The following is a 26290-nucleotide window of genomic DNA, read 5'->3' on the forward strand; positions in this document are numbered from 1 at the left end:
ATTTTTAGCAGGATCTGGGGGACGATGACTTTGGGGTTCCCCCTTTAGTTCTAGCTCCGGGTTTTGCCTCTTTAGGCAACATGTGGCAACATGTAAGCTCTTGCCGTTCCTCTCTGCAGCGGAGTGGCAGGGTTGCCTGAACGGTACACATCTAATCACTCGACAGGAGAAACAGGCGGACATGCCGGCCCTGGAATGGGGCGTTCAGATGGGGTTGTGCTATGACGCATGCTGGTGGAGACTGCCCCGCGGCCTTGGTGGTGTCGACGTTGGGGGTGGCGGTGCACCCGCCGTCGCTGCCGCAAGTGCGACAAACATCGCGCTTCACCTCAAGAGGGTTGGGTTTGGGAATAAGGTGAATTCATAAAAGGGCATCTCGGATTTTGAAGAGGAAGGACTAGTCCGATGGAGGGAAGAGGCCCAGGGAGGAACCACCTGAACTCAAGGTGCTGAGCCCAGAGCAATCCCTCAGAAATATGTACCGGGCTGCGGCTAGCAACGCTGAAGTGTACGTGTGCAAAGTTCAGCTGCGGAATACTTCGTGGAGGGCGATACGGTCGGAGCTGCTGTCGCCGCCGTAAATGGGCATCTAACAAAATAACGACCTCCAAGGAAACCGATAACCGTTAGAACAAGGAGTGACCATAAATAATGCATTCAACTTACCTTAACCTAGCATTCCGTCTTCCTTTGTGCTGAGGTCAGATTAACACTCACGTTTCTGGGGTGCTTTGGTATTGCTTTTTCGCTTCTAGAAGTAGAAGGCTTGCCGCACTTCGCATCCTAGGATACAAATGTAACGATTTTGTTATGTCGTGTCCTATATGTATTAGCAATTACCTTCCGACTTGGTAGCAGCGCTCATCTTTCATTGTCCGTCAAGATGCCCTTCGGCCAGGTCGTGATTGGCCCACCCGGCAGCGGCAAGACAACCTACTGTCGGGGCATGCAGCAATTTATGCAGGCTACGGGCCGCAAGGTTGCGATCGTCAATCTTGACCCCGCCAACGACATGCTGCCGTACGAGGCCGCAGTGGACATCGCCGACTTAGTCTGCCTGGAAGAGGTCATGGCGGAGCTCAAGCTCGGACCGAATGGAGGTAGATTGATAGTCCGGGCGCGGCGATGTGCACCGGCCTGATTTGTTGTGTTTTGGCTCTGCATACATCCCACATCCCTCTTCAGCGCTACTCGTTCTTGTACACATTCTCTATCTGTACCCGGCCCCGCCCCCGCCCCGTCTCCGACCAGGCATGTTGTACTGCATGGACTATCTGGCCAAGAACCTGGACTGGCTGCATGAGAAGCTGGCGCCCTTAGAAAAGGGTAAGCAATGAGAGCGCCCAAAGCGGGCTCCGAAGACGGCCCCCAGGCGCGGTCTCCCAATGGCCCAGGAGGGCACTACGGGGCCCCGGGGCCGCTCCTAGCGACATGCGGTTCAAGGACCCAGTCAGCTAGCCGACCAACAGAAAGGCAGGGAGGGGAAGCAGGCCCCCCTCTTTCTCTGTCCTTCAAGTGCGAGCGAGTGAGCGCTGTATCGTCCCCCTTCCTTGCTTTCCTCTGGAAGGGTGGCGAGGGTGAGGGGGGTGCCTTGAGGATCCCTCCCGAACAAGGAGGGAAGGGAGGGTGAGACCTTCCGCCCGCTGCTGCTTCCCACGCTATCTATCTCCCCCGCGTTCTCCTCCTCTTCGCCCTCCTCCTTCACAACTGCCTCTCAGGTGGTGTGGTGGGCAGAAACCGCTTCCCTGCCCCGCGGTTCGCAGCCCATCAACCAGACTGGTCTGTCATTTTTCCGTCCTTCTTACCCTGGTACACGCACACACACACGCACACGCCGGGGCCTTGTTCCCTGCCCGCCAGATGATTACTACTTCCTATTCGACTGCCCGGGCCAAGTTGAGTTATTCACCGGGCCCGGCGGCGGCTCCGTACGTGCCGTACTGGACGAGTTAACGGGGGCGCAGTATCATTACCGGCTAGTTGCCGTACAGCTGGTGGACGCGCACCTGTGTACAGACCCGGCAAAGTGAGGGGTGCGGGCCCCGGGGTGGGGGTGGGTGAGGTCCCCCCGGGGTTGGGGTGGGAGGTGGGGTGGGAGGTGGGGCGGGGTGGGGAGAGGGGGCTGCTATGGCCGCTGGCAGTTGTCGGATTTCCGGCCCTTATTGGACTCCTTGGCTGCTGCTGTGGGGCCTTGTGCTGCGCATATGCGTGTGCTGCTACTGCTACTGCTGGTAGTTGTGCGTCTGCAGGTACTACTTGTACTTTTGCTGCTGATCCCTCTTAAAACTCTTGTTATTGTGGTGTCGTACCCGTCGTCGGACTTAGGTACATTTCGGCGTTGCTGCTGTCACTGAGCACGATGTTACATCTGGAATTACCGCACATCAACGTACTGTCCAAAATGGATCTCGTACGACAGTACGGCAAGCTAGGTGAGGAGCGTTTTTAGGCATATAGGCAAACCTAACAGGAAAATGTTTCCCCGACGCCGAACGCTGACTCAGTTTGGGGCGATGGGGAGATTTGGGCGTCTGCCTGCGGTGTGCCGGACGATGACTCGTTTGCAGTCCTTACTTGTAGGAGCCGGGGGCTCAGTCTTAGCTCATTGTCGTCTTAGTGGTCCCTGGTTTGTGGTGTAATAACTAGTGGTCAGAGGAACGGCTGGGTGCGGGGTTAGCAGGGCGAGTTGGTGGAGCACCCTTCCGCTCTCTCTCCCCCCTTCCCTCCGATCAGATGCTGCGCCCTCTCCAACCCCTCTCTTTCCTGTGCTCCTTCACGGCCCCCTGCTCGGGTCCCCTCCCTGGCGTCCAGACTTCAACCTGGACTTCTACACCGAGGTCCAGGACCTGGGCTTTCTGGTGCACGCCATGGGGAGTCAGCCCTTCTCGAAGAAGTTCCGGTAAGGGGGCGGATAAGGGGGCGGAAATCAACCGCCGCCAGAGCCGTTGCGGATGTCGGGCGATGTCCGATGGCCGTCGGTCTTGATGCTGTTGCTGTAATATGCTGTTGAATATCTTCCTGCCAAGCCACGACTGCTGTTCAGACGCACATCAATATGACAATATGAAACAACTGCGCCGCAGGAAGCTGAGCCAGGGGCTGTGTGAGGTGGTGGAAGAGTACGGCCTGGTGTCGTTCATGCCGTTTGCCATACAGGTACGAAAGCGTAGCTGGCCGGGGCCACGGTTCTGCTTTGCTGCGACTGCGACTGCGACGGTCGTGATCCTGTATCCCGCTGGAGAGGGAACATTCCTTTAATGTTCGCTTCTAAGCCAAAACCTGCTTCCTGTGTACCCTTCAAGTTCTCCCCCACCCGGCCTGGATGTTCTCCCCCTGGCCCAGTACCTTAACCCAGGTCCCCGGCCTGGCCTAACTATTTCTGCTTCGCATCATTTCCCCTTCCCCCCGCCACCTTCGGCCCCCTTGTTCCGCAACGTGCCCCTCAAAGGACAAGGCCAGCTTGCAGCAGCTGATGGTGGCTGCTGACAAGGCCAACGGCTACTGCTTCGCCACCCTGCGGGGCCATACACCGTACCCGCCGGAGATGCTGTACGGCAGCGCGGACGCGGGTTTATCAGATCGCGATATCTGGCTAGGCATGCAGGAGAAGTACGTGAATGGGGAGGTGGTGGAGGGGGCCGCCGCGGAGGCGGGGGCAGAGACAGCTACAGGAGCTGGGGTGGAGGGGGGACCGGCGCGGGGATCTGGCCATGGAGTCAGGGGCCCACCGCTGCCCTCGCCACCGGCGGTGCGGCCGACCGGTGCGGTGATGCGGTTCGCAGTTAAAGAGGAGGAAGAGGAAGACGGGGGGAAAGGATAGGGAAAAGGGGATGGTGATGGAGGGTGAAATGGGTTTTGCATGCATGGGGGGTTAAAAGAGGGCGATACCTGTGTTTTATGTGGTCTATGTGGTCTGAGGGATTCAGCAGCGTGCTGCGTGGACACTGGCTGGATGGAGGCGGGATGTGTGGGGGTTGTGAGGAAAGGTGGGACGAAGCGAATTGGGAAGACGCAGCCCCCCGTTCGAGTCTCTTTGGTGTAGGATGTTCATTGACCTGCTGCTCGCGGTTGCACGTGTGGGGGGGAAGGCTTATCGCAGTACCTTGTGTTGGGTAAAAACACAAACAACCGTTATCTGCCGTTGGGCCCCCTCCGGGCTCCGGTCCCGTAGGTCATATCTTTGAAGGGTAGTTCCACAACTCCAGGTGGTGTAACGCACACTCTCTCTCCCTACTTTATACGCACACGCACACACACACGCGGGAGCACATGCAACCGCTAAGAGCAGCCTCAGTGAAGATGAGAACACCGCGGGAACACCTCTGTGAAGTATGTCCTGCCATGTGTCTGTCGTGTCCTCTCTTACATGCACGCGGGCTGAGAAGCAAACGATGCGGAGGTCAAGGGCGTGATGCGCAAAGGGAGACCCGCACCCGCTGAATGAAAGCGCCCCCTCACAGACGACTCAATCAGCTCAGCACCTGGATCACGAACCGCGGGTCAGCACAGGGTGGTTTGGGGCCACCGACGGGAGCGGCGCCGCAATTCCACACACTGCGTGTAATGGGGGTTTGCTGGCGAAGTGTGGTGGAGTGTAGCGTCATAAGACAAAGGACAAAAGCATTTGCAAACTCAGTTCAAGAGCTGAAAAAGTGATGATGGAGCTTGCGGTCCGATGCAGGCTCAAACCGGCAACCTCCTTCACACAGATCTTCGACGCCCTGTTCCCCACTTTGTGGGTCCTCCATTCGTCCAATTTGCTGCACGGCCCTCCTGGAATATCTCCCACACACAGCCCAACCCCAGCTTCCGTACCACGTGCGGCGGCAAGGACCTGTAAGTATGTATGTATTCATATAACACTTCAGGCCTTCCCAACCGAACCATCAGCCGGTCAATCCAAAGTCTCAACCTATCTTCCAAGCCAGATAGTTACTCATTGCCAGATTGTTACTCATTGCCCCAGTCGGGTGCTACGACCGCGTTGAGAGCTCACACCTCCCCAAGGGACGGACTCCACACACCCCCTCCTCCTGGCTCTCCTCCCACAGCCCCCAGCAGGTCCCCCGGGTGCAGGCAGCCGCTTGTACCCTGACCGCCTGTCGCCTTTCCGACCGGTGCATCGGGGGCTGCCTTCATAGGGCCCCTGTCCACAACGGGGAGGTAATGCGAACCACTGACGAATGAAGCAGACACCAGAAGTAGACGGATACGCCAGGACCAGTCAGATACTGCATCAGGAATACGAGTGGGGTTGTGAGACGCAAACCTCACCCTCAACCCCTCCCACCCCTAGTAGTGATGGTGGTGATGGCGGCCTTAGGCAGCTGGAATGCTGGGTGCTTCACACGGCCGTTACCGTGATGGCTGTGGCCGTGCCAACAGCGCTTTAAGCGACGGACTCCGAAAGCGACGGTCCTTCCCCCCGGGAGGCTATCGTCGCCCCGGCAGTTGCAGTTGCTGCTGCGGTCGCCACGTGCAGGTGTGGCTGTAGCAGCAACTGCGCCTCACCAGCTGCTGCTGCTGCTGCTATAGCCTGTTCCCCCGCTGCGCCTGTTAGGTGGTTCAGTCGAGCTTGGTAGAGGGTGCACAGGGCGATGCTGACTGCATGTGATAGACTGAGGGACTCCTGCAGGGGGGGAGGGGGGGAGAGAAGAGGGGGTTGAATCGCACGCGAGAAAGTGGGAAGTGAACTGCTGCCGGTGTCCAAGAGGTCCGAAACGGCTAGGTGAGGGCGGGGGGAACCTTACACGCGGGAGACAAAGGCGGCAGCTGCCGACATGCCTAAGAGAACAAGCGCTGTTGGAGTTTGGTGTTGGAGCAATGATGCAACTTCCCGGGGGGAGGATATGTAACTCTGGAAGCTCAAAACCAACGGCGGGAAGGGGCCAGAAAGCTGGGAGCGGCCGGTTAGGTGACAAGCGGCCAGGGTTAGACAAGGACACGACGCGGCCCGAAGTCCAGTGACAAATGGCAACAATGGGAACCACATAATAGCGGGAGGAGAACGAACGAAATCCCGAATCCTTCACAAGCACCACCGCGCAGAGCAATTTTACACACACCATGCAGACTCAAAAACGGTTTGGGGCGGCTCATTGCCAGTGAGGAGGAAGGAAAACAATAAAAACCCTTTTCCTAATGATCCTTCCTTCCCTTCCCTCCCCTTCCCTCTCTCTCTCACGTACATACATACATACATGCACACACATACACACCTGCAGCCTGCCTATGGGTATGGAGCAGCACACCTCACAGCTGTCCACCTCCTCGTCACTCATACCCAGCTCCTCGCGGCCAAACACGAGTGCCACACGAGGAGGCCGCCGACCCGTGGGTCCCTCCGCACCCGCACCGGCTACAACAGCCGCGTTACTCATGCTGCTGCTGCCGTCACTGGAGGAAGCGGGTTGCAGCTTATGCTGGTGCTCGGCGTGGTGGCAGTGGTGATGATGTGGCTGTTGGAAACTGCTCGTGGCCGCGGGGTTTCTTTCGTAGCCGGAGCTGGGGTAACTGTCTGTACCTCGGCTATCGCAGCCCGTGGAAGCCCAACCTGATGACGTGGCGAGTGCCTCCCGCTGCTGCTGCTGCTGCTGCTGTTGACTAGGTTGCTGGGCCGGCGGTGGCTCCTCGTTCTCGTCATCACCACTGCCGCCAGAGCTGGACAACACCGATGCCGCCGCCAGCCGTACTTCCGCCGCCTCCGCTGCAGCGGCCGTCGCCGCCGACCAGGTCGCGGGTGTCGGCCGCGAAGGTAGCGGCGCCGGCGGCGATGAGATATCGCTGCCACCAGCACCAGCACCAGCACCAGCGCCATTATCAGCGGTGGCGGTGGCTGCTCGGGGCGCTCTCCTCGTCCCCGTGTCCTTCAGCGGTTGTGTGATGACGTCATGCACAGCCGGGTGGTCGGCGAGGCTGCTGATGTCCACCTGGGACCGTGGGCGGTGTGTGGGGGGGGCATGCGGGGGAGAGAGGGGGCCCGGGGCGGGGAGGCGGTGATCATGTGCAAGAAGCGACATGGGAGGGGGAGAGGCCCGGGGCCGGGGCCGGGTAACTGTACCCGGTTTAAAGCCCGGTAGGAGGCCGCGGGGACGTGAGGGCCGGCAGTACGACAAAGTCCTAGTAAGGTGTATAGGGCTTCCCTCGGTTGGTTGCGTAACACACACACACACAGAGTGGGAAAGCCGACATACAGACAGACACACAGACAGACAGATAGACAGACAGATAGACAGACAGATAGACACACAGACAGACAGATAGATAGACACACAGACAGACAGATAGACAGACAGATAGATAGACAGACAGATAGACAGACAGATAGACAGACAGATAGACACACAGACAGACAGATAGATAGACAGATAGACAGACACAACACGAGGACGTACACATGTATCGTGCCGGTTTGCTGCAACGCCCTGCCGTACCTTGAACACGTGAGGCGAGCTGGCTTGGGACCAGCGGGTGAAGGCGATGCGCACCTGCGTGTGGGTTTGGATGTCCGGTGCTACGTAGGCGTTACGTCGTGCGCGTGTCCGTAATTGTTGTGTAAGGTATAGCGTTGTAAATGTTGGGTACTCCCCCCCCGGGTGGCCGAGTGCAGCAATCAACCCCCGTCGGGGGCTTTGCCAACGTTCCCCTTCCGCCCTCGCACACATACATACATACATGCTTTGTGCCGTGGCAACGCTATCGCTTTTGTGGTTTCGCCGGTCTATCCCGGGCCCCTGCAGTGGTGATCGGGCTTGTGCGTGGTCCCTTTTCTTTATATGGCTACTTCTCCCCTGGACCAGCCCAGGAAGGGACAGGTAGTGGAGGTTAGTTGTTGTAAGGTGGCTGCAAGACGTCTTGTGGTGTCGAGCTCTCTTAGCCTTTCTCTCTTGGAGGTTTTTTGTTGGCTTGTTAGGTGTATCAGGAGCCCTCCCCTGCCGGGACTGCCCTAACCGTATTTTTTTGTTTTTTCCCTTGGAATCCCGTTTTCGTTGGTGGTGTTTTGGGGGATTGTTTCAGAGAGCCTTTGCCCTAGCTGAGACTTGTGGACTCGCTCTAGCGGGACCTGAGAGCCCTTCGTGGTGTTTTCACTGCAGCGCCATCCCCGGATGGAGGGGCTGCAGAGTGGCTGCGTAGAGTGTTGGCAGTCTGAGTCGGGGTCGGAAGCACACAAGACTAACCGACTTGTGCTGTGTGCTCCCGACCCTTGCGCTGTGTTTCGGCTTCGGCCCCCGGCTCTCGCGGCCCACAGTGTAGTCTAAGTCATACATACATACGTACATACATACATATATACATATGTGCACACACAGAGGCACGCGAGCGGCTTCAACCGCGCCAACCCCCCATCGTTCCCCCCTCCCCTCCGCCGCCTTTGGGTGGTTGCTTCCTCGCACGTATTCCCCTTCCCGGGCCCTCCTAAGGGGCCCCATCCTCACTTCGCAGTCCGCTGTGGCCTGGGCTATGGAGTCGTAATGCGCTGCCCGGTACAGGATGTACTGCGCACCCTTGCTGGCGCTCTTGGCGTGTCTGCTGCAGTAGTCAGTGTTGGGAGGACAGGGGGAGGGAGGGGGAAGAGGGGGCTGCGGGTGGGCGCGTTGCGGGAGATGATGCTGAGGGATTCGAGTCGATGTACATACATACATAAATGCAAACATACGTGGAAACACGACGACGACGGCAAGTTCGGAAGTGTATCGGGTGAGTCAGCAGGGTCTTCACGGACTACGTACGGCCTGTACGGTCTGTACGGCAGCTCCTACCCAATGCATGTCGGGCCCGAGCGGTGGAGTGCAGGGGGTCGTTCCGCCCGCCGTGTCCCCTCTATTCCCCCCTTGGTTGCTACATGCGGTCCCCCTCACTCTCGTTCGTGGTTCGTCTTTCCCCCTCATTCTCGTACCCCCACCCTCTCTCCGTCGTACCGGGTGATGTACGACTCCTGTCTGGGCATGACTATCCTGAGGTCCTCGCACTCAAAGCTGCCACACGCCCTCGCCACCGTGCCGACTGTCACGGGCTTTCTGGGCGATATGATGACCACCGTGACCCCGTCCAGCAGCGCCGGGGGTTCCAGGAGGGAGCCCTCCCAGGAGAGCTGGGACTGGTTGCCCGTCAGGGTCCTAGGTGGGAGGGGTACGGGGGTGAGGAGGAAATGCCGCCCTACGAGTCAGGGAGGGGGAGGTGCATGCAAACATGCAAGCAAGGAAGATGGTGTGCATGGAGGAGGGGGGCCCGGCCCCCAGGGGTTCAAGAACCATGCACGAGATCACGGAGACGTGAATGGAGCAACGCCAGCCGTCTTCAAGAGAAGATAGGGTTGCGGTCGGTTGGGAGGTGGCAGCTGGGCCTCACCGGACTCCGGCAGCCCACCGCGCGCGCTCCTCGCTCTGGCGCTGGGCCTGATATTGTTCATCTGTGTACGTGCCGTACCTAGGTTTCGGAGAGGAAAGGGGGTACGTAAACGGTATCGCAGAAGTATCGAGTTCGAGGGGGTCCGTCATAGTGCGATTTGGGCGTGGCCGGAAGCTCGAAACCCAAATCACAGCAGGAAAGTAGGATAGCACCATTCGTCCTTGTAGGACGAACACCAACAGCAGGTTGGGATTTTATAATGGGTTGTGCTGCCTGCTATGAATATATTTAGCAATAATTGACGTCGCAGGCCTTTCACATGCGCGATCATGTGGTGATCACTTGTGTATCCCGGTCGGCGCAAGACGTACCATTTCGTGCGACCTCTTGGATCAGACTTGCAGGCGAGTGCCGATAAGTACTCCAGACCGTGAACTGGAAGGTGCTTTGAGACAGCGCCGCCGCGTGCGATTCGGCCGAGAAACGCCGTCCTTGTCTGCATCCCTGAATTCAGACATTGTTCTATCTTACGGGCCTGCCGCATACGGGTACACTTTGGCGCAAAAATTCTATGAAGATTTGAGAGCAGATATAAAGTTTCTTTGTATCAAGAAGGGTACCCTCAAGCCTATGTGCAGCGACGCGCTAGGCTCTAGCACGACCAATATGGAAATTATCACAAACCCATCGGAAGTAATGATATCTTTAAGACTACGTCCTGATGCCGTAAATATACACCCTCAGCTCACACAGATTATCAAGAACTTAGCCCCGCTGAATAACGGAAACGGTAAACTGAAGCGGTCAGGTTGGGCCGCCTGGGTAGCAAGGTACCCTCCGATAGGGACCAATCGACTATCAATATCCCAAACGCGAATTCAGAAGCCTGCGCACACACCCGAGGTGCGGATTACGAACCTAAACCCCCGTAGCAGTGAGCTTCCCTGCATGATTTCCCTCCTTTCAAACCTCAATTGGGCACTACCTTATAAGTCCAGGGCGAGGAGCTCCAATTAGCGGTCATCGTGTTTATTGCAATGAAAGGGTTCGTGAAGGTCACCAGTATTGGTGGGATAAGTGCTGGTGGTGGTAGTGGTGGTGGTGGTGCTGATGGGTTTGGGAGAGGTGGGAGCTCACCCCAGATGGGGGCTGGATGGCGGAGGGGTAATAGGAGCTTGGTGGGGATCGGGAAGAGCTGCGCGCTGGAAGGGACCTAAGTTGCCGCGAGTAGATGCAACGGAAATAACAAGACGGTTATGATGGCGATGATGAGGTGGCAGAGCGGAAGCAATGCGCGGGTGCGAGACGGGCGAGGGCTGGCGAGCTGACGCGCCCGAGGCAGTGTTGGGGTGGAAGATGAAAGATTGGGTAGCAATGCAGCGCATTCCTACATGACCAATTATTTCGGTTTCATGAAGCATGGACGCCCCTTCTCTATATCGTTTTAATTATAAGTAATAGCCGTACAGGATTCGGAGCCCGACGGAATTCCCTTACTCAATCGGTGTGTACTTATACCGAAATTGGGGTCTTTATATTTGGATCTATCATTGGTAACGTGACATATCAAAGTACACGATGGCGGCGCTCAACAGCCTACTTTTGCTTGCAGTCGTCGGGTTTGCCCATGCTGCAGCACCAGTGCGCAATCCTGTCGACTGCGTGAGTAGCAACCTTCTAAATATCACTGGCAATGTCTACCCATCGACGCACCAAATCACGAGGCAATCCATCCAGGAGAGGACGACGGTAAGTCAGTCCTCGCGGAATGGGTGACTGCAACGGCTGTCCCGATTGCTATAATGAAGGGCTAGGGTCGTCCTTCTGTGTATTTTGGTCTAAACAGCGTTGTCGCTCTTTGTGTTCCTAACCTTGCATCCGACACTGGCCGCCAACCGTAGGTAACTTTTGTCCAGGAGTTTAAAATTGCTTATGGTAACACATATAAGGTGAGTATCTATCCGGCAAAAGTCCGAGGTACCGGAGGGCTGTGCGTCGAACAGTTGGGAGGTAGGTTAGCTAACTGTTAGCTCAACGGGGGCCGACTCCCCCAAAGCCTGTAGACCAATGCTCGTTTCTTCTTCCTGTATCATGTGAATATACAAACGCACGCATGCGGTTCATTATCAATGAAGGCCACAGTCCATGTTGACGACATGCAGACAACGTCAAGTACCGCGACATCCATTTTCACCACAATTTATGTGCATGATCTGCACATAATGATCTGCAAGTGCCAGGCCAGGGCCTATGCAACATCCGTTAACCATATCATGGCTTTCCTTTTAACATACACATCGCGCTGAGCCGCTTGCCCCTTGACTCCGAGACCCATTCGGTCTTCACTGCTCTCGTCCTAACTCCATGCCGACCATTCCGAACAGATTGTCACCATTGCTAGAAGTGACACAAACGAGACCTACCTCCTGTACCAGTGTGGGACAACGAAGCCTGTCCTGTCCCAAATTGGGCTGCCCGCGAACACCAAGGTTTTCTCAGTGCCGCTTCAGGCCGTTAGCGTCGCGGATACCACCGCCATGTACTTCATGGTAAGACTTTCCCCTCTTCTCATACACCGAAGACCAAGTGTGCGCTACGCCCATGGGCTGCACAATTTGGGGTTCACTGTTAATGATACATGAAATGGTGTTTGGCGGCGGTGGCTTTGGACCAGCAGGGTTTACGTTTGTCCGTTCCCCGACAACACCGCTGGTGACTTGCAGGACATGCTGGGAGTCAAGGACCGCGTGTCGTACGTGACGCCGTACGTCGTGGACCCCTGCATGCAGCTTCTGAGCAGCTCAGGTAGATGGCCCTCCCTCCCGTCCGCCCTCCCTCCCTCCCTTCCGCCCTGTGCTCCATCCGGTTTGCTGCTATGCGGTTCACATCCACTCCCCTCTCAACTTACCTTGCATACCTCCGCATGTATTGTATTTAGCTAAGGAGCCCTTGCGCGCCGAGCCCCTGACAGTCTAGGCAGTTGCAAAGTTCCAACCACATGCTCCATTGCCTTCTTCTGTTGGGCTGCCTTCACTGGCCACGGTGTCCTGATCGTTTTCTTGTCCACTCGCATCAGTGTGTGGAGGCCGCTCAAGCGACAACGCCCCGGCTGACGCGGTGGACGGCAAGTTCGACTTTTACAAGGACGCGAATGTCTCCAACTCCATTATGATTTCGTGAGTAGGGGCTGTCGGCTGTTGCGGTGGTCGGCATTGGGCGGGGCAGCAGGAGCAGCATAGCCGTTTTGGCAGTGCGGCGACTGTTGGGGATCGCTTGCGATTAGGTTGCAATGCCCTTTTGATGTGAGAGCCACTCACAGGTTGATTTACAGCACTACAAATTACATTATCGTTTATTAGGACGTTCCGCATGTTGTGCCATTTAAAAGCTGCCACCAAGCGCAGTATCATAGATTATTGGCAATGTGGTCCCCCGCCCGCACGATTACGCAGATGTACATACACACACACACACCATCTCGCGCACACACACATACAGAGAGTGAGCGCGCTCCCACTTGGAAGCGCACGTCCCTGGTTGCTTTGTATCCCGATCACCAGCCTATCTGAAAACCTTCGCCTCTCCGTCCCTCGAGCCTTACCTTGTGGTGGGCCTCTAATTACCTCCACAACGGCCCATAACGCCCCTAACACCCACCCACCCACAGCGTCACTGCGGAGCTGGGTCCCCTTCACGCGGCGGAGTACATCAAGTACGTGGCCGCCTTCTTCAACAGGGAGGCCGTCGCCAACCGGGCTTTCACCGCCGTCTACAACGCCTACACGGAACTGGCGGCCAGCGTGCTGAGCTACAAAACCAACAACAACGGTGCGAGGCGTGGCGCCCTGTTGACGGGGTCCGAACGCGGTTGGCGACAAAACAGGAGGGGGAGCAGCTGGTGAAGTCAGTAGATCAAGAACTTGACGGTAGGGGGGGGCCATGTATTCCTCCAGTAGGGGGCCGCCACGACGTGCAGATCCGGGCTTGGTCCTGGATGCGCTGCCCCCGGTCATCTGCTCGAGGGGGCATTCAGAGCTTCAAATCGCACATTCCGGCCGCGGCCGCCGCCTAATCCCACTAGCTTTCGAGCTCGTATCTCTCTCTTGGCGTAGCCTCACTCGCTCTGTAGCCCTGTCCGCATCTCACGCTTAGGTGTGTTTCCCTGTGGCTGCCTTTGTATGTATGTATGTATGTATGTGTACGTATGTATGTACTTACGTTAGTGTGTATGTGTGTTGGGGGGGGTTAAACTGTGTGGGTTGCGGCTCGCAGTCGCCTCTCCCGTGGTGGCCTGGCTGTACTACCAGGCTAAGTACTCCAGTTCGCCGGAGCAAATCCAGATCAAGTTCCACAGCTTCCGAGTGCAGTACACTGAGGTACGGCAGAAAGAGAGACGTGCGCAGTCGTGGATGTGATGGTGGATTCCCCTTGCCCCTCAGACCCGGCCCCGCTGCCTGCTGGCCGTGGAAGTGCCGGAGGATCCCCCAACCTTCAAAATCAGGAAATACCATTTAAAAAAAATAAAAAATAAATGGTATGTAGGCCTTCCCTTCATTTCTTGAATGCTTGCTGTGTTCCGTTTTACTCTCACTGTTGTTATTGCTATGGTTGCTGTGGTTGTTGCTTTCAGGACGCTGGCGGTGTGCTCCCCAATCTGGCCCAGCTGAAAACCGTCCTTGCGAACTACACCGATGTCAAGGTGGGTGGTCGGTAGTGGGGGAGGCATGCATGTGGGGTTGGTGAGTAGCGGTCAGCAAGCACAGTAAGTAGGTCGTCTGACCACGACGTGCTCCAGCATGGTATCCGCATATCCGGCACACCTCTTGATGAGGCTGAGTGCCCGGAGGGTGCCCTCCCCCGTCCGGGTCCTCGTACAGGTCAACACTGTGGGCGACCTGGTGCTGTACAACCTGAACTCCACCAACACCGCCGCGGCACTGCGCACCATTCTGGCCAACGTGAACATCGTCATTGATGAGTCGTACGTTCCAGGTGAGTGTACGGCAGCGGGCGCTTCCCGTCTGCATGTTTGGTGCTGACTGGTGGATGAGTCGCAATCCATTCACCTGCCCTGGCTAGGATGCATGGCGCATGGAGCCCACTGTCTCGACGAATTGCGGTGTTGGGAAGCACGGCTGCGGGGTGGGGGTTGGCTGGGCTGCAGGGACGGCGATACAGCGTGGATGTGTGTGCATGGTTGTTGTGCTTGTTTCATTTATCAACATCAACAACAGCGACGCAGCCCACGTGGTCCCGCGTGTGTGGTGAATGTGTGCCTCGTCCCCCCGTCACGTCTCCTCCCGCAACACGCCACCACAACCACCACCGCCACCGCCGCCACCACCGACGTCGTGCCGTCTTGCACTCAGGTAATGTAAGCCAGTACACGGTAGCCTCCTTCCTGGCCCGCTACCGCCTGAACGAATCCACCGCGGCCACCGATTTCAAGTTCCTGCGGACTCAGAACGGGCTGCTGAGGCTGGACGGCACTGCCAACGCGATGGGCACCACCGCCTGGTTCGAGGAGGCCGTGGCGCGACCCGACGTGGTGCTTCACGACCTCGTCACCTTCATCATGCCTGCGGTACTCCAAGCCGCAAACGACAAGACCGCGCCGCGCCTGGTCCGCTCTCTGATTCCCGTGGCCCCGTCCACCACCTCGGCTGACGGTCTCCTTACCTTGAGTGGTTCCGGAGCTACGGTGCTCACCTTGGCCAACTGCCCGCTGCAGCGGTGCGGGTCCACCATCCAGCCCATCTGCCCAGCCGTCTACCTGTGAGTGCCGAGTACACGCCTAGCAGGGGGAAGGGGGGTCGTGCCTTGCATGCGCCTCGACGGCATCTACGAGTGGGATCTGCTGTGTGAGGTGTTAAGAAAGTGGGCTGTGATTACTCTGGTGCGAGGTTCAGTGAAGGTGCGATGATATGGGTATGGCGGTTGGCGAGATGGCAGCAAGTCCGGAACAATAGCCCCCTTCTGCAGCAGGTTACCGAGTAGTACATCCTTGCCCACAGGAAGGCTCCCACCCGCTGCTCTCACCCTCACCTCTTCGCACTTCCGTTCGACCTCACCTTCCTCCCCCAAACCTGACCCCGCTCAGGGACTGCTCCGGTAAGCTGGTGACCGCTACGGTGGTGACGCCCTGTCCCCCGACGAACTGCTTCAACGGCACGAACGGCTTCAACCGGCCCCCCCCCCGGCGTTCCCCCTTACCTAAGTCGCCACTAAGGGCCCCAATAAGGGGCCACTAAGGGGCCCCATCCTCACTTCGCAGTCCGCGGTGGCCTGGGCTATGGAGTCGTAATGCGCTGCCCGGTACAGGATGTACTGCGCACCCTTGCTGGCGCTCTTGGCGTGTCTGCTGCAGTAGTCAGTGTTGGGAGGACAGGGGTAGGGAGGGGGAAGAGGGGGCTGCGGGTGGGCGCGTTGCGGGCGATGATGCTGAGAAATTTGATTCCCTAAGGTGTTTTTCAGAGCGCCGCCGCGTGCGATTCGGCCGAGAAGCGCTGTGCTTGTCTGCAACCCTGAATTCAGGAATTGTTCTATTTTACGTGCCTCCCGTATACGGGTACACTTTGGCGCAAGAATTCTATGTAAATGCGATAGCAGAAAAAAGTGTCTTAATATCAAAAAGGGTGCCTATGTGCAGCGACGCGGAGGTATGGCAGCGTCCCCATTGGCCACCATTGAATAAGGTCGTCCGGGTCCGTGGGGGCGGATTCTGCCGTGTTATTTACCCACATATTTAAGTCTGCACATAGATCATCGTGTTCCAGGAAGTGAAGCCTAGTACGGGGCAGGCCAGGTCCTGGTGTGTGCGTGCTATGGGCTGCCCGGAGGGTAGTGTGGGTGATCTGGTGATCCGCCGGGGTCCCTGAGGCTGTATCGCTGCCATAGACTGCCGCTTCCAGGGCTTGCGATACCATTATGCGATCAATACGGGAGGCTCCCGCTGGATGGACGTATGTGTAAGCACGCCGGCGGGGGTGTATTAGGCGGAACGTGTCAATCATCCCCGGGCAAGTAACGTTAAACTCTGCCGTGGTGTTGACATCATTCCTCTGTGCTGAAGGAGTGGATGCATCGAGGTCAGGATTGTTGACAAAGTTAAAGTCATCTGCCCAGATATGGAGTCCAGCATCCGCCATAAGTGGCCGGAGGCGTTGCTGAATATAAGTCCTTTGGGCCGGGGGATCAGCGCTAGGAAGGTAAGTACTGATTAAAGTAAAGGTATGGTCTCCCCAGCATACGGATAAGCGCAAAAGATGACCGTCTCCTGGCATTGTAGGCTGGGCCTGTGCCCCCGGGAAGGTTAAAGCCCCGCTGGTGAGTAGTGTGCTGCGGACAAGGATTGCTGTTCCGCCTCGACGCCGACTATCCAACGCAGGGTCCCACCAGGATGCCCACTGGCCCAGGTGGAGCGCCTGAGGCAGGTTGTGGAGTATCGTTCGTGCCTGAGACGCACGGTTAGCCGTTACCCTTGTTTCGTGGAGGCAGACGATATCCAGCCGTTGACGAGCCCATTGACGAATGAAGTGGGCTGTGTGTTCGGATGCGTTGTTGTATCCTGATCCCAGGAGGCTGCGAACGTTGTGGGAGCCAATGCATAGGAGTTGCATGGCCCGCCTGTTCGAGTGGCGATTCCTGGGCATTACATGAGGTCCAGGTCCATGTCAGGGCCAGTACCCGAAGGGGAGTAAAGGGATTGTAAAGCCTCCGGCCAGGTGTTGGCGAGTGGGAAGCCATCCAGCTGGAGGTCTACAAGAGGTGATAAAGTTTCGTTGGCATTTTCCATAGGTGCGTCATCTTCAGCACTCTCCGAAGACAGGTCCCAGACAAGGTCCTGCGTCGAACTGAGTGTGTAATACACGGCCGGTCCACTTCCGGTGCTGCCAGGTCTGCCTGCGACGGGCTGTCGGTAATGAAATCCCTTCTCGCTTTGGCAGTGGTCAGAAGCTCTCGCCGCGTGGTGTGGGCTGTAGCATCCTGCCGCTGCCCAACGGCAGCAGCGGGTGCGGCCCGTCGACCCACAGCGGTGGTGGATGAGTCCTGCTGCATGGCGTCTACTGGCGGGGGCTCTCACTGAGCCGCCGTGGGTGAGAATTTGCAGCGGTTGTGGTATGACATAGTAGGGACCCTCCCTGGCAACCCACCAGACCGGTGTGTGGCCGGCCACGGCGGTACACAGTTGACTGCGTGTGTCCAGGAGGTTGATAAGCTGGTGCCGTTGCTGCTGGGGGATGGCGAGGTCATATGTTAAAGATAGCCCCGCCGCGCAGTTGGATATACGCTCCCCGCCAGCTGCACCTGGCATCTGTACCTGGCGGTGGGCAATTGCCGAGTGCAGGAGCGGTAGGAGTGCTTGGTAGAGTGATTTCTGAAATGGCCGGGTATGGCCCTCCAGTTCTGCCCTCGACCGGTCTCTGATTATGGTGGTAAACGAGACCACCAAAAGGTTGGTTCTGAGGGCCGCTTGCTGCAATTCTTGTGTGCAAGCGACCTCCAAAGCTGGGGGCTGCGGGGGACCGCGTGTCTGACGACGGGAAGACGTTGTCGCACTCATGGTGCGATCCCAGTAGCGTCAGCGCACTAGGTAGGGTTCCGCAAATCGCCGAAGAAGGAAGAAGAAGGATCTAAGAATTCCTTATGTGAAGATAATGATAACGGCAGCTGATTCAGTTGGATTGAAATGTCAGTTCCGATACCGGATCCCGCGTCGCGTTTTGGCAACGTGAGGCGGCATGCCGGAGCGGTAATGACATTGTTGCTAAACGGAGGCTAAACTAGTTGTTGCTAAACGTAGACGACGTAGCCAGTGCTAACTCAAACTGTCTTGGACAACGAAGTTTTGTAATAGCTGTCTTTTTGTATTTGCCAGTGGAAACGCGGCCGTTGGCGGGCCGATAGCAGGCAGTCCGGCCCAGCATTACCCTACAATTCCCAAGTCTCCGCAAAGTCACCGCACATGCCTGGATGCATGCAGACATCATCCAGCACTTCCACCGCAATGCCGCAGACGCATCCAGGCAAATGGCTGATCACCGTGTCGGTCGGGGGTGGCTGCAGCAGCTCAGCAGCTTTCCCCCCTGAAAATCAACACACCAAGCGGCTCAGTGCGCTATAACACGACCCAATGGTGGGTGCAACAAATGAAAAAACATTCCGAATCGTCACCAAAACAAAGAACACACAGCACCGGAATAGATTACCGGTGCTTCTTCATCGCCCACGTCCCCCATCTATGGTGACCCAGGGCGGTGCAGCAGCTCAGCTCTTAGTAGGCTCCTAAGCAGCAATGCGACCGATGACTCCGCCACTTTTTCGACACAATACACCTCATCTGCCGCCGCAGCTCACCTCCCATTCCCATCTCCACTTCCACCAGCACCAACTCACCAACGAGGTGGTTCGTCGCCCGTAGCGATGATCTCCCCGCGGTCCCACCCACACACACCCCTTCAACTTATGTCGGCACACGGTTTCTCCCTCTTTCTCCCCCTCCCTCTCTGTCTCGCCATCATGAGCCCACCGCGAGGGGCCCACCGAGGGGATTCCAACTAGGGGGCAGAATCCAAACCCGCCGCGCCAGAATCCCCATCGTCTGCACGCCTGACGTGCGCGGCGTCTTCCATTGTGGCAGCCGCCTCCTCCTCAGCTGTTGCCGTTGCGCTGCCGCTGCTGCTGCTGCTGCGACGACGGTATTCTTCCAGCATCCGCGCCGTCTCGTACTCTACCATGTACGAATAATCTACGTACCGCACGTACAGATCCAGTACGGCACGCGCGTCTTCCTCAGGGTCGTGCCGTCCACCGGCGCTACCCCCGCCGGCGCCCTTCGCCCCCGCCGCTGCCGTACCATTCTGAATCCGTCGACCGTCAAGAAACTCCGCCGCCAGCCGCGCCAGTGACCGCGCAGTGCCGCCGCGCCCGCGAAACTTGCTGAATGACATCGTGTCGTACAGTCGTACACCATGGCGCCGCCGAAGCGCCGTCGCCACGCGCTCGCCAATGCCCAGCGCGCGCAGATCCTTAGTCAGGCCGTGGCCCACGAGCACGCGGCAGCCGCCGCTGCAGAGCAGCTCCAGAACCATTTCTCTTACGCGAGACAGCGGCGGCGCGGCGACAAGTGCGGCACGCGGCACGCCTCCCACGATGCGTGTGCCTGCTGGCAGCTGCCCTTCTTTGCCGTCACCGCCTTCACTATCTGGCAGGGCGGCGTACGACTTCAGGGGTACACCGCCGAAGCGGTCCACGAGGCATACCCAGGTTGCCAAGCTTTGACGGGAGCCGTCCGGCAGCTGCACGTGCGTGTACTCGACGTCCAGGGCGAGGAGCTCCAACCAGCGGTCATCGTGTTTACTGCAATGAAAGGGTTCGTAAAGGTCACCAGTATTGGTGGGATTGGTGCTGGTAGTGGTAATGGTGGTGCTGATGGGTTCGGGAGAGGTGGGAGCTCGCCCCAGATGGGCGCTGGATGGCGGAGGGGTAACAGGAGCTTGGTGAGGATCGGGAAGAGCTGCGCGCTGGAAGGGAGCTAAGTTGCCGCGAGTAGATGCAACGGAAATAACAAGCTGGTTATGATGGCGATGATGAGGTGGCAGAGCGGAAGCAATGCGCGGGTGCGAGACGGGCGAGGGCTGGCGAGGTGACGCGCCCGAGGCAGTGTTGGGGTGGAAGATGAAAGATTGGGTAGCAATGCAGCGCATTCCTACATGACCAATTATTTCGGTTTCATGAAGCATGAACGTTCCTTCTCTGAATCGTTTTGACCGATTTAATTATAAATAATAACCGTACAGGATTCGGAGCCCGAGGAAATTCCCTTACTCAATCGGTGTGTACTTCTACCGAAATTGGGGTCTTTATATTTGGATCTATTATTGGTAACGTGACACATCAAAGTACACGATGGCGGCGCACAACTGCCTACTTTTGCTTGCAGTCGCAGCTTGCCTCGGGTTTGCCCATGCTGCAGCACCAGTGCGCAATCCTGTCGACTGCGTGAGTAGCAACCTTCTAAGTATCACTGGCGATGTCTACCCATCGACGCACCAAATCACGAGGCAATCCATCCAGGAGAGGACGACGGTAAGTCAGTCCTCGCGGAATGGGTGACTGCAACGGCTGTCCCGATTGCTATTATGAAGGGCTTGGGTCGTCCTTCTGTGTATTTTGGTCTAAACAGCGTCGTCGCTCTTTGTGTTCCTAACCTTGCCGCCGACACTGGCCGCCAACCGTAGGTAACTGTTGCTCAGGAGTTTGAAATTGCTTATGGCAACACATATAAGGTGAGCATCTTTCCGGCAAAAGTCCGGGGTACCGGAGGGCTGTGTGTCGAACAGTTGGGAGGTAGGTTAGCTAACTGTGCAACCTGCCCCACTAGTTCAACGGGGGCCGACTCCCCCAAAGCCTGTAGACCAATGCTCGTTTTTTCTTCCTGTAATATGTGAATATACAAACTCACGCATGCGGTTCATTATCAATGAAGGCCACAGTCCAGTCACGATACCCATTCGGTCTTCACTGCTCTCGTCCTAACTCCATGTCGACCATTCCGAACAGATTGTCACCATTGCTAAGAGTGACACAAACGAGACCTACCTCCTGTACCAGTGTGGGACAACGAAGCCCGTCCTGTCCCAAATCGGGCTGCCCGAGGACACCAAGGTTTTCTCAGTGCCGCTTCAGGCCGTTAGCGTCGCGGATACCACCGCCATGTACTTCATGGTAAGACGTTTCCCTCTTCTCATACACCGAACACCAAGTGCGCGCTACGCCCATGGGCTGCACAATTGGGGTTCACTGTTAATGATACATGAAATGGTGTTTGGCGGCGGTGGCTTTGGACCAGCAGGGTTTACGTTTCTGTCCTTTCCCCGACAACACCGCTGGTGACTTGCAGGACATGCTGGGAGTCAAGGACCGCGTGTCGTACGTGACGCCGTACGTCGTGGACCCCTGCATGCAGCTTCTGAGCAGCTCAGGTAGATGGCCCTCCCTCCCGTCCGCCCCCCCTCCCTCCCTTCCGCCCTGTGCTCCATCCGGTTTGCTGCTATGCGGTTCACATCCACTCCCCTCTCAACTTACCTTGCATACCTCCGCACGTATTGTATTTAGCTAAGGAGCCCTTGCACGCCGAGCCCCTGACAACCTCGGCAGTTGCAAAGTTCCAACCACATGCTCCATTGCCTTCTTCTGTTGGGCTGCCTTCACTGGCCACGGTGTCCTGATCGTTTTCTTGTCCACTCGCATCAGTGTGTGGAGGCCGCTCAAGCGACAACGCCCCGGCTGACGCGGTGGACGGCAAGTTCGGCTTTTATAAGGACGCGAATGCCTCCAACTCCATTATGATTTCGTGAGTAGGGGCTGTCGGCTGTTGCGTTGGTCGGCATTGGGCGGGGCAGCAGGAGCAGCATATCCGTTTTAGCAGTGCGGCGACTGTTGGGGATCGCTTGCGATGAGGTTGCAATGCCCTTTTGATGTGAGAGCCACTCACAGGTTGATTTACAGCTCTACCAATTACATTATCATTATCTATTACACAGATGTACATACACACACACCATCTCGCGCACACACACCTACAGAGAGCGCGCGAGCTCCCACTTGGAAGCGCACGTCCCTGGTTGCTTTGTATCCCGATCACCAACCTATCTGAAAACGGTCGGTGAAAGGGACCCTCCTTCCCCTCTCCGTCCCTCTAGCCTTACCTGGTGGTGGGCCTCTAACTCCCTCCACAACGGCCCATAACGCCCCTAACACCCACCCACCCACAGCGCCACTGTGGAGCTGGGTCCCCTTCACGCGGCGGAGTACATCAAGTACGTGGCCGCCTTCTTCAACAGGGAGGCCGTCGCCAACCGGGCGTTCACCGCCGTCTACAACGCCTACACGGACCTGTCGGCCAGCGTGCTGAGCTACAAGACCAACAACAACGGTGCGAGGCGTGGCGCCCTGTTGACGGGGTCCGAACGCGGTTGGCGACATAACAGGAGGGGGAGCAGCTGGTGAAGTCATTAGATCAAGATCTTGACAGTAGGGGGGGGCCATGTATTCCTCCAGTAGGGGGCCGCCACGACGTGCAGATCCGGGTTTGGTCCTGGATGCGCTGCCCCCGGTCATCTGCTCGAGGGGGCATTCAGAGCTCCAAATCGCACATTCCGGCCGCGGCCGCCGCCTAATTCCACTAGCTTTCGAGGTCGTATCTCTTGGCGTTGCCTCACTCGCTCTGTAGCTCTGTCCGCATCTCACGCATAGGTTTGTTTCCCTGTGACTGCCTGTGTATGTATGTATGTACTTACGTAAGTGTGTTGGGGGGGTGGTAAACTGTGTGGGTTGCGGCTCGCAGTCGCCTCTCCCGTGGTGGCCTGGCTGTACTACCAGGCTAAGTACTCCAGTTCGCCGGAGCAAATCCAGGTCAAGTTCCATAGCTTCCGAGTGCAGTACACTGAGGTACGGCAGAAAGAGACGTGCGCAGTCGTGGATGTGATGGTGCATTCCCCTTGCCCCTCAGACCCGGCCCCGCTGCCTGCTGGCCGTGGAAGTGCCGGAGGATCCCCCAACCTTCAAAATCAGGAAATACCATTGTAGGCCTTCCCTTCATTTCTTGAATGCTTGCTCTGTTCCTTTTTACTGTCACTGTTGTTGCGTTCAGGACGCGGGCGGTGTGCTCCCCAATCTGGCCCAGCTGAAAAACGTCCTTGCGAACTACACCGACGTCAAGGTGGGTGGTCGGTAGTGGGGGAGGCATGCATGTGGGGTTGGTGGGTAGCGGTCGGGAAGCACAGTAAGTAGGTCGTCTGACCACGACGTGCTCCAGCGGGTGTCCGCATATCCGGCACACCTCTTGATGAGGCTGAGTGCCCGGAGGGTGCCCTCCCCCGTCCTGGTCCTCGTACAGGTCAACACTGTGGGCGACCTGGTGCTGTACAACCTGAACTCCACCAACACCGCCGCGGCACTGCGCACCATTCTGGCCGACGTGGACATCGTCATTGATGAGTCGTACGTTCCAGGTGAGTGTACGGCAGCGGGCGCTTCCCGTCTGCATGTTTGGTGCTGACTGGTGGATGAGTCGCAATCCATTCACCTGTCCTGGCTAGGATGCATGGCGCATGGAGCCCACTGTCTCGACGAATTGCGGTGTTGGGAAGCACGGCTGCGGGGTGGGGGTTGGCTGGGCTGCAGGGACGGCGATACAGCGTGGATGTGTGTGCATGGTTGCGTGTTCCAATTACCTCAACAACAACGTGTTCCAATTACCTTGGGCAAGATTGCTTGTGTGATTTGTGTACCTCTTGTGCTGTCAGTTCCCCTGCGGGGCTACACAGCACCCTCGCAACAAAGCACCGTTCCGCGGCCCTGTTCGCACAGTGACCTGTTGTTGGGTGGTTGCTAAGACCGACACCGGCCGCCGTCCCCTTACCATCAACATCAACAACAGCGACGCAGCCCCACGTGATCCCGCGTGTGTGGTGAATGTGTGCCTCGTCCCCCCGTCACGTCTCCCCCCGCAACACGTCACCACAACCACCACCGCCACCGCCGCCACCACCGCCGTCGTGCCGTCTTGCACTCAGGCAATGTAAGCCAGTACACGGTAGCCTCCTTCCTGGCCCGCTACCGCCTGAACGAATCCACCGCGGCCACCGATTTCAAGTTCCTGCGGACTCAGAACGGGCTGCTGAGGCTGGACGGCACTGCCAACGCGATGGGCACCACCGCCTGGTTCGAGGAGGCCGTGGCGCGACCCGACGTGGTGCTTCACGACCTCGTCACCTTCATCATGCCTGTGGTACTCCAAGCCGCGAACGACAAGACCGCGCCGCGCCTGGTCCGCTCTCTGATTCCCGTGGCCCCGTCCACCACCTCGGCTGACGGTCTCCTTACCTTGAGTGGTTCCGGAGCTACGGTGCTCACCTCGGCCAACTGCCCGCTGCAGCGGTGCGGGTCCACCATCCAGCCCATCTGCCCAGCCGTCTACCTGTGAGTGCCGAGTGGATGTGGGTACACGCCTAGAAGGGGGAAGGGGGGTCGTGCCTTGCATGCGCCTCGACGGCATCTACGAGTGGGATCTGCTGTGTGAGCCCCCTTATGCAGCAGGTTACCGAGTAGTGCATCCTTGCCCTCAGAACGGCTCCCACCCGCTGCCCTCACCCTCACCCCTTCGCACTTCCGTTCGACCTCACCTTCCTCCCCCAAACCTGACCCCGCTTAGGGACTGCTCCGGTAAGCTGGTGACCGCTACGGTGGAGAGGCCCTGTCCCCCGACGAACTGCCTCAACGGCACGAGCGGCGGCGCTGCTGGCCGGGCCCAGGCCACCCCCTTGCTGCTGTTTGTGATGTTGCTGGTCGCCGCGATGGCCGCCACTGCCTGGCGTTGGTAAGCGGCGGCTTGGAGATGCTGGCCTCGTAAGGAATGAGCTTTTGAGGAATCAGACCCGCGAGTAGCTTGGAGGGACGGGGAAGAGAGAGCAGCAGTGGTACCCGTTGGGTGTGTGGATGTCTGTGCTGCGTTGCTCGCGAGGGGACAAGGACTGAAGCGGAGCTGGGAGGAGGGAGGAGGCCGTGCGTGTATGTGCACCTCTTCTCGGGTGAATAGTTACCTACTGTTTTTTGTGTGGGAGAAGTTTGAATAGCCGCCTATGCACCGCGTGAAGTGGCCACTTTTAGTACGACACGTCATAAAATGGCGCATCCCTTTCGAGAGTCCCTTGCTTCCGAAAGTACGACATGTTGCCATCTTGGTATGTTTGATGATTTGTGTTTTTCTATGAGCGCCTCCTCATGGCAGCCGTCCAGATGATGATGATGATGACGTGCCGTTGGCTGTCGCGCCTATATAGCCGCATGGCTGTCTGGGGCAGTCTGGAATAGCTTCTGAAAAAAGGGAGGAGAGCCGATCGAGTTGTCGGTTCCATATGGGGTGACACTCTCTGCTATGAAGTTACATTTGTGTGTGGAAGGAGGAGGCATTGATCGATTATGGTTAAGTGGATGGACCGGGCTGCTTATGTTTTTGCAGGGGTATGATGCTTGGGGGAAGGCGATAGAAGATAGATAGCTGTGACCTTCTTTGTTGTGCCGTTACTTTGCCTTGCCTGGACTGTTGCCGTTGGTTTCCGTGATGGCTGTCTCGTTGGTGTTTTCTTTGTGTGTTTCCTCGGACCCGTCGTGCTTTCTTTATTCATGACATCCGTTTCCAGGGTGTACGTCTTCACAACAGCTCCCTTCGCCGCAATGGGCTGCACCACCGCTGCACCTGCCCTACTGTCAGCGGCGGGAGCTGCGTTCCTTTTTATGCAGAGATCACTGTGCGCATTCTTGGCGCCATGCTGTCGCAGTGTCGCACGGACGAAATTCGCTGGTGTAGTGTCGAGTTGCCGTTCGTGCAAAGATGTGCGTCGCTCAGTGCTCGGAACAGGTGCTGCGTTCCACCATCCGTCACCAAGAGATCATAGGAGTATATGCGCCTGCCGTTTTGTTTCGGTTGATAGCGGGAAGGGCCGAAGGGAATGCTAAGGTGTAACTCCGAGGGCTTGTTCCAGTTGCAGGATGTCGATTATTGTTCTTCACGTTTTGGCAGCTTCCGTCGCCTTTGTGGAGGGCTCGGAGCCAGACCGTTGAAAGGATGTTGTGATTATACTTTTTAAACATTCTTCCTGCTCCTGTATAGCCTGCGCCAGCCGCCTAAAACCCCAACATGCACACTTCTACTTTTGATTACTTCACAAACTTATAGATGGCGCGATTGCTCTCAGAAAATTTCGCTCTAAAGGACCCAAGGGAATCGGACGGCTATTCAATTTATTATTTGATTCAGACTTAACTGCTGTAATTAGCGGCGCTTACAAATGTAAACAGGATTCTGCCTGCAGGACTCAAAAGTGCTGTTTGGGCTGCATTGGCGAGACGACTGTTCTATTTGAAAGATGAGAGCTGA

At 57.4% G+C, this 26290-nt stretch overlaps 5 protein-coding genes across 5 annotated transcripts; 3 read left to right on the forward strand and 2 right to left on the reverse strand.

Moving 5' to 3' along the window:
* Positions 1–702: 702 nt before the first annotated feature.
* Positions 703–4221, forward strand: VOLCADRAFT_82385 (uncharacterized protein). The gene is made up of 7 exons (XM_002953554.1): positions 703–1100; positions 1252–1326; positions 1861–2026; positions 2326–2432; positions 2812–2899; positions 3084–3156; positions 3449–4221. Exons 1-7 carry the CDS (start codon positions 884–886, stop codon positions 3818–3820), a joined length of 1098 nt encoding a protein of 365 aa, XP_002953600.1. The 5' UTR covers positions 703–883; the 3' UTR covers positions 3821–4221.
* Positions 4222–4469: 248 nt separating this feature from the next.
* VOLCADRAFT_106038 (uncharacterized protein) lies at positions 4470–9409 on the reverse strand (the record flags this gene model as incomplete). The annotated part of the gene is made up of 7 exons (XM_002953642.1): positions 4470–4481; positions 5477–5629; positions 6252–6929; positions 7434–7487; positions 8436–8529; positions 8919–9156; positions 9349–9409. The coding sequence occupies 7 exons, from the start codon at positions 9407–9409 to the stop codon at positions 4470–4472; spliced, it is 1290 nt and encodes a 429-aa protein (XP_002953688.1).
* A 1517-nt stretch (positions 9410–10926) lies between these two features.
* VOLCADRAFT_106039 (uncharacterized protein) lies at positions 10927–15652 on the forward strand (the record flags this gene model as incomplete). Its single annotated transcript, XM_002953555.1, has 12 exons — positions 10927–11097; positions 11250–11297; positions 11733–11897; positions 12072–12153; positions 12425–12524; positions 13016–13176; positions 13621–13724; positions 13979–14047; positions 14226–14340; positions 14718–15123; positions 15449–15459; positions 15567–15652. 12 exons carry the CDS (start codon positions 10927–10929, stop codon positions 15650–15652), a joined length of 1518 nt encoding a protein of 505 aa, XP_002953601.1.
* Positions 15653–18905: 3253 nt separating this feature from the next.
* On the reverse strand, positions 18906–20054 carry VOLCADRAFT_94404 (uncharacterized protein; the record flags this gene model as incomplete). Its single annotated transcript, XM_002953643.1, has 1 exon — positions 18906–20054. One exon carries the CDS (start codon positions 20052–20054, stop codon positions 18906–18908), a length of 1149 nt encoding a protein of 382 aa, XP_002953689.1.
* A 202-nt stretch (positions 20055–20256) lies between these two features.
* On the forward strand, positions 20257–24734 carry VOLCADRAFT_106040 (uncharacterized protein; the record flags this gene model as incomplete). Its single annotated transcript, XM_002953556.1, has 11 exons — positions 20257–20436; positions 20589–20636; positions 20911–21075; positions 21251–21332; positions 21604–21703; positions 22125–22285; positions 22697–22800; positions 23003–23071; positions 23249–23363; positions 23928–24333; positions 24566–24734. The coding sequence occupies 11 exons, from the start codon at positions 20257–20259 to the stop codon at positions 24732–24734; spliced, it is 1599 nt and encodes a 532-aa protein (XP_002953602.1).
* Between the last annotated feature and the right edge of the window lie 1556 nt (positions 24735–26290).

Source organism: Volvox carteri (genome assembly GCF_000143455.1).
Source record: "Volvox carteri f. nagariensis unplaced genomic scaffold VOLCAscaffold_37, whole genome shotgun sequence".
Classification (NCBI taxonomy): domain Eukaryota; kingdom Viridiplantae; phylum Chlorophyta; class Chlorophyceae; order Chlamydomonadales; family Volvocaceae; genus Volvox; species Volvox carteri.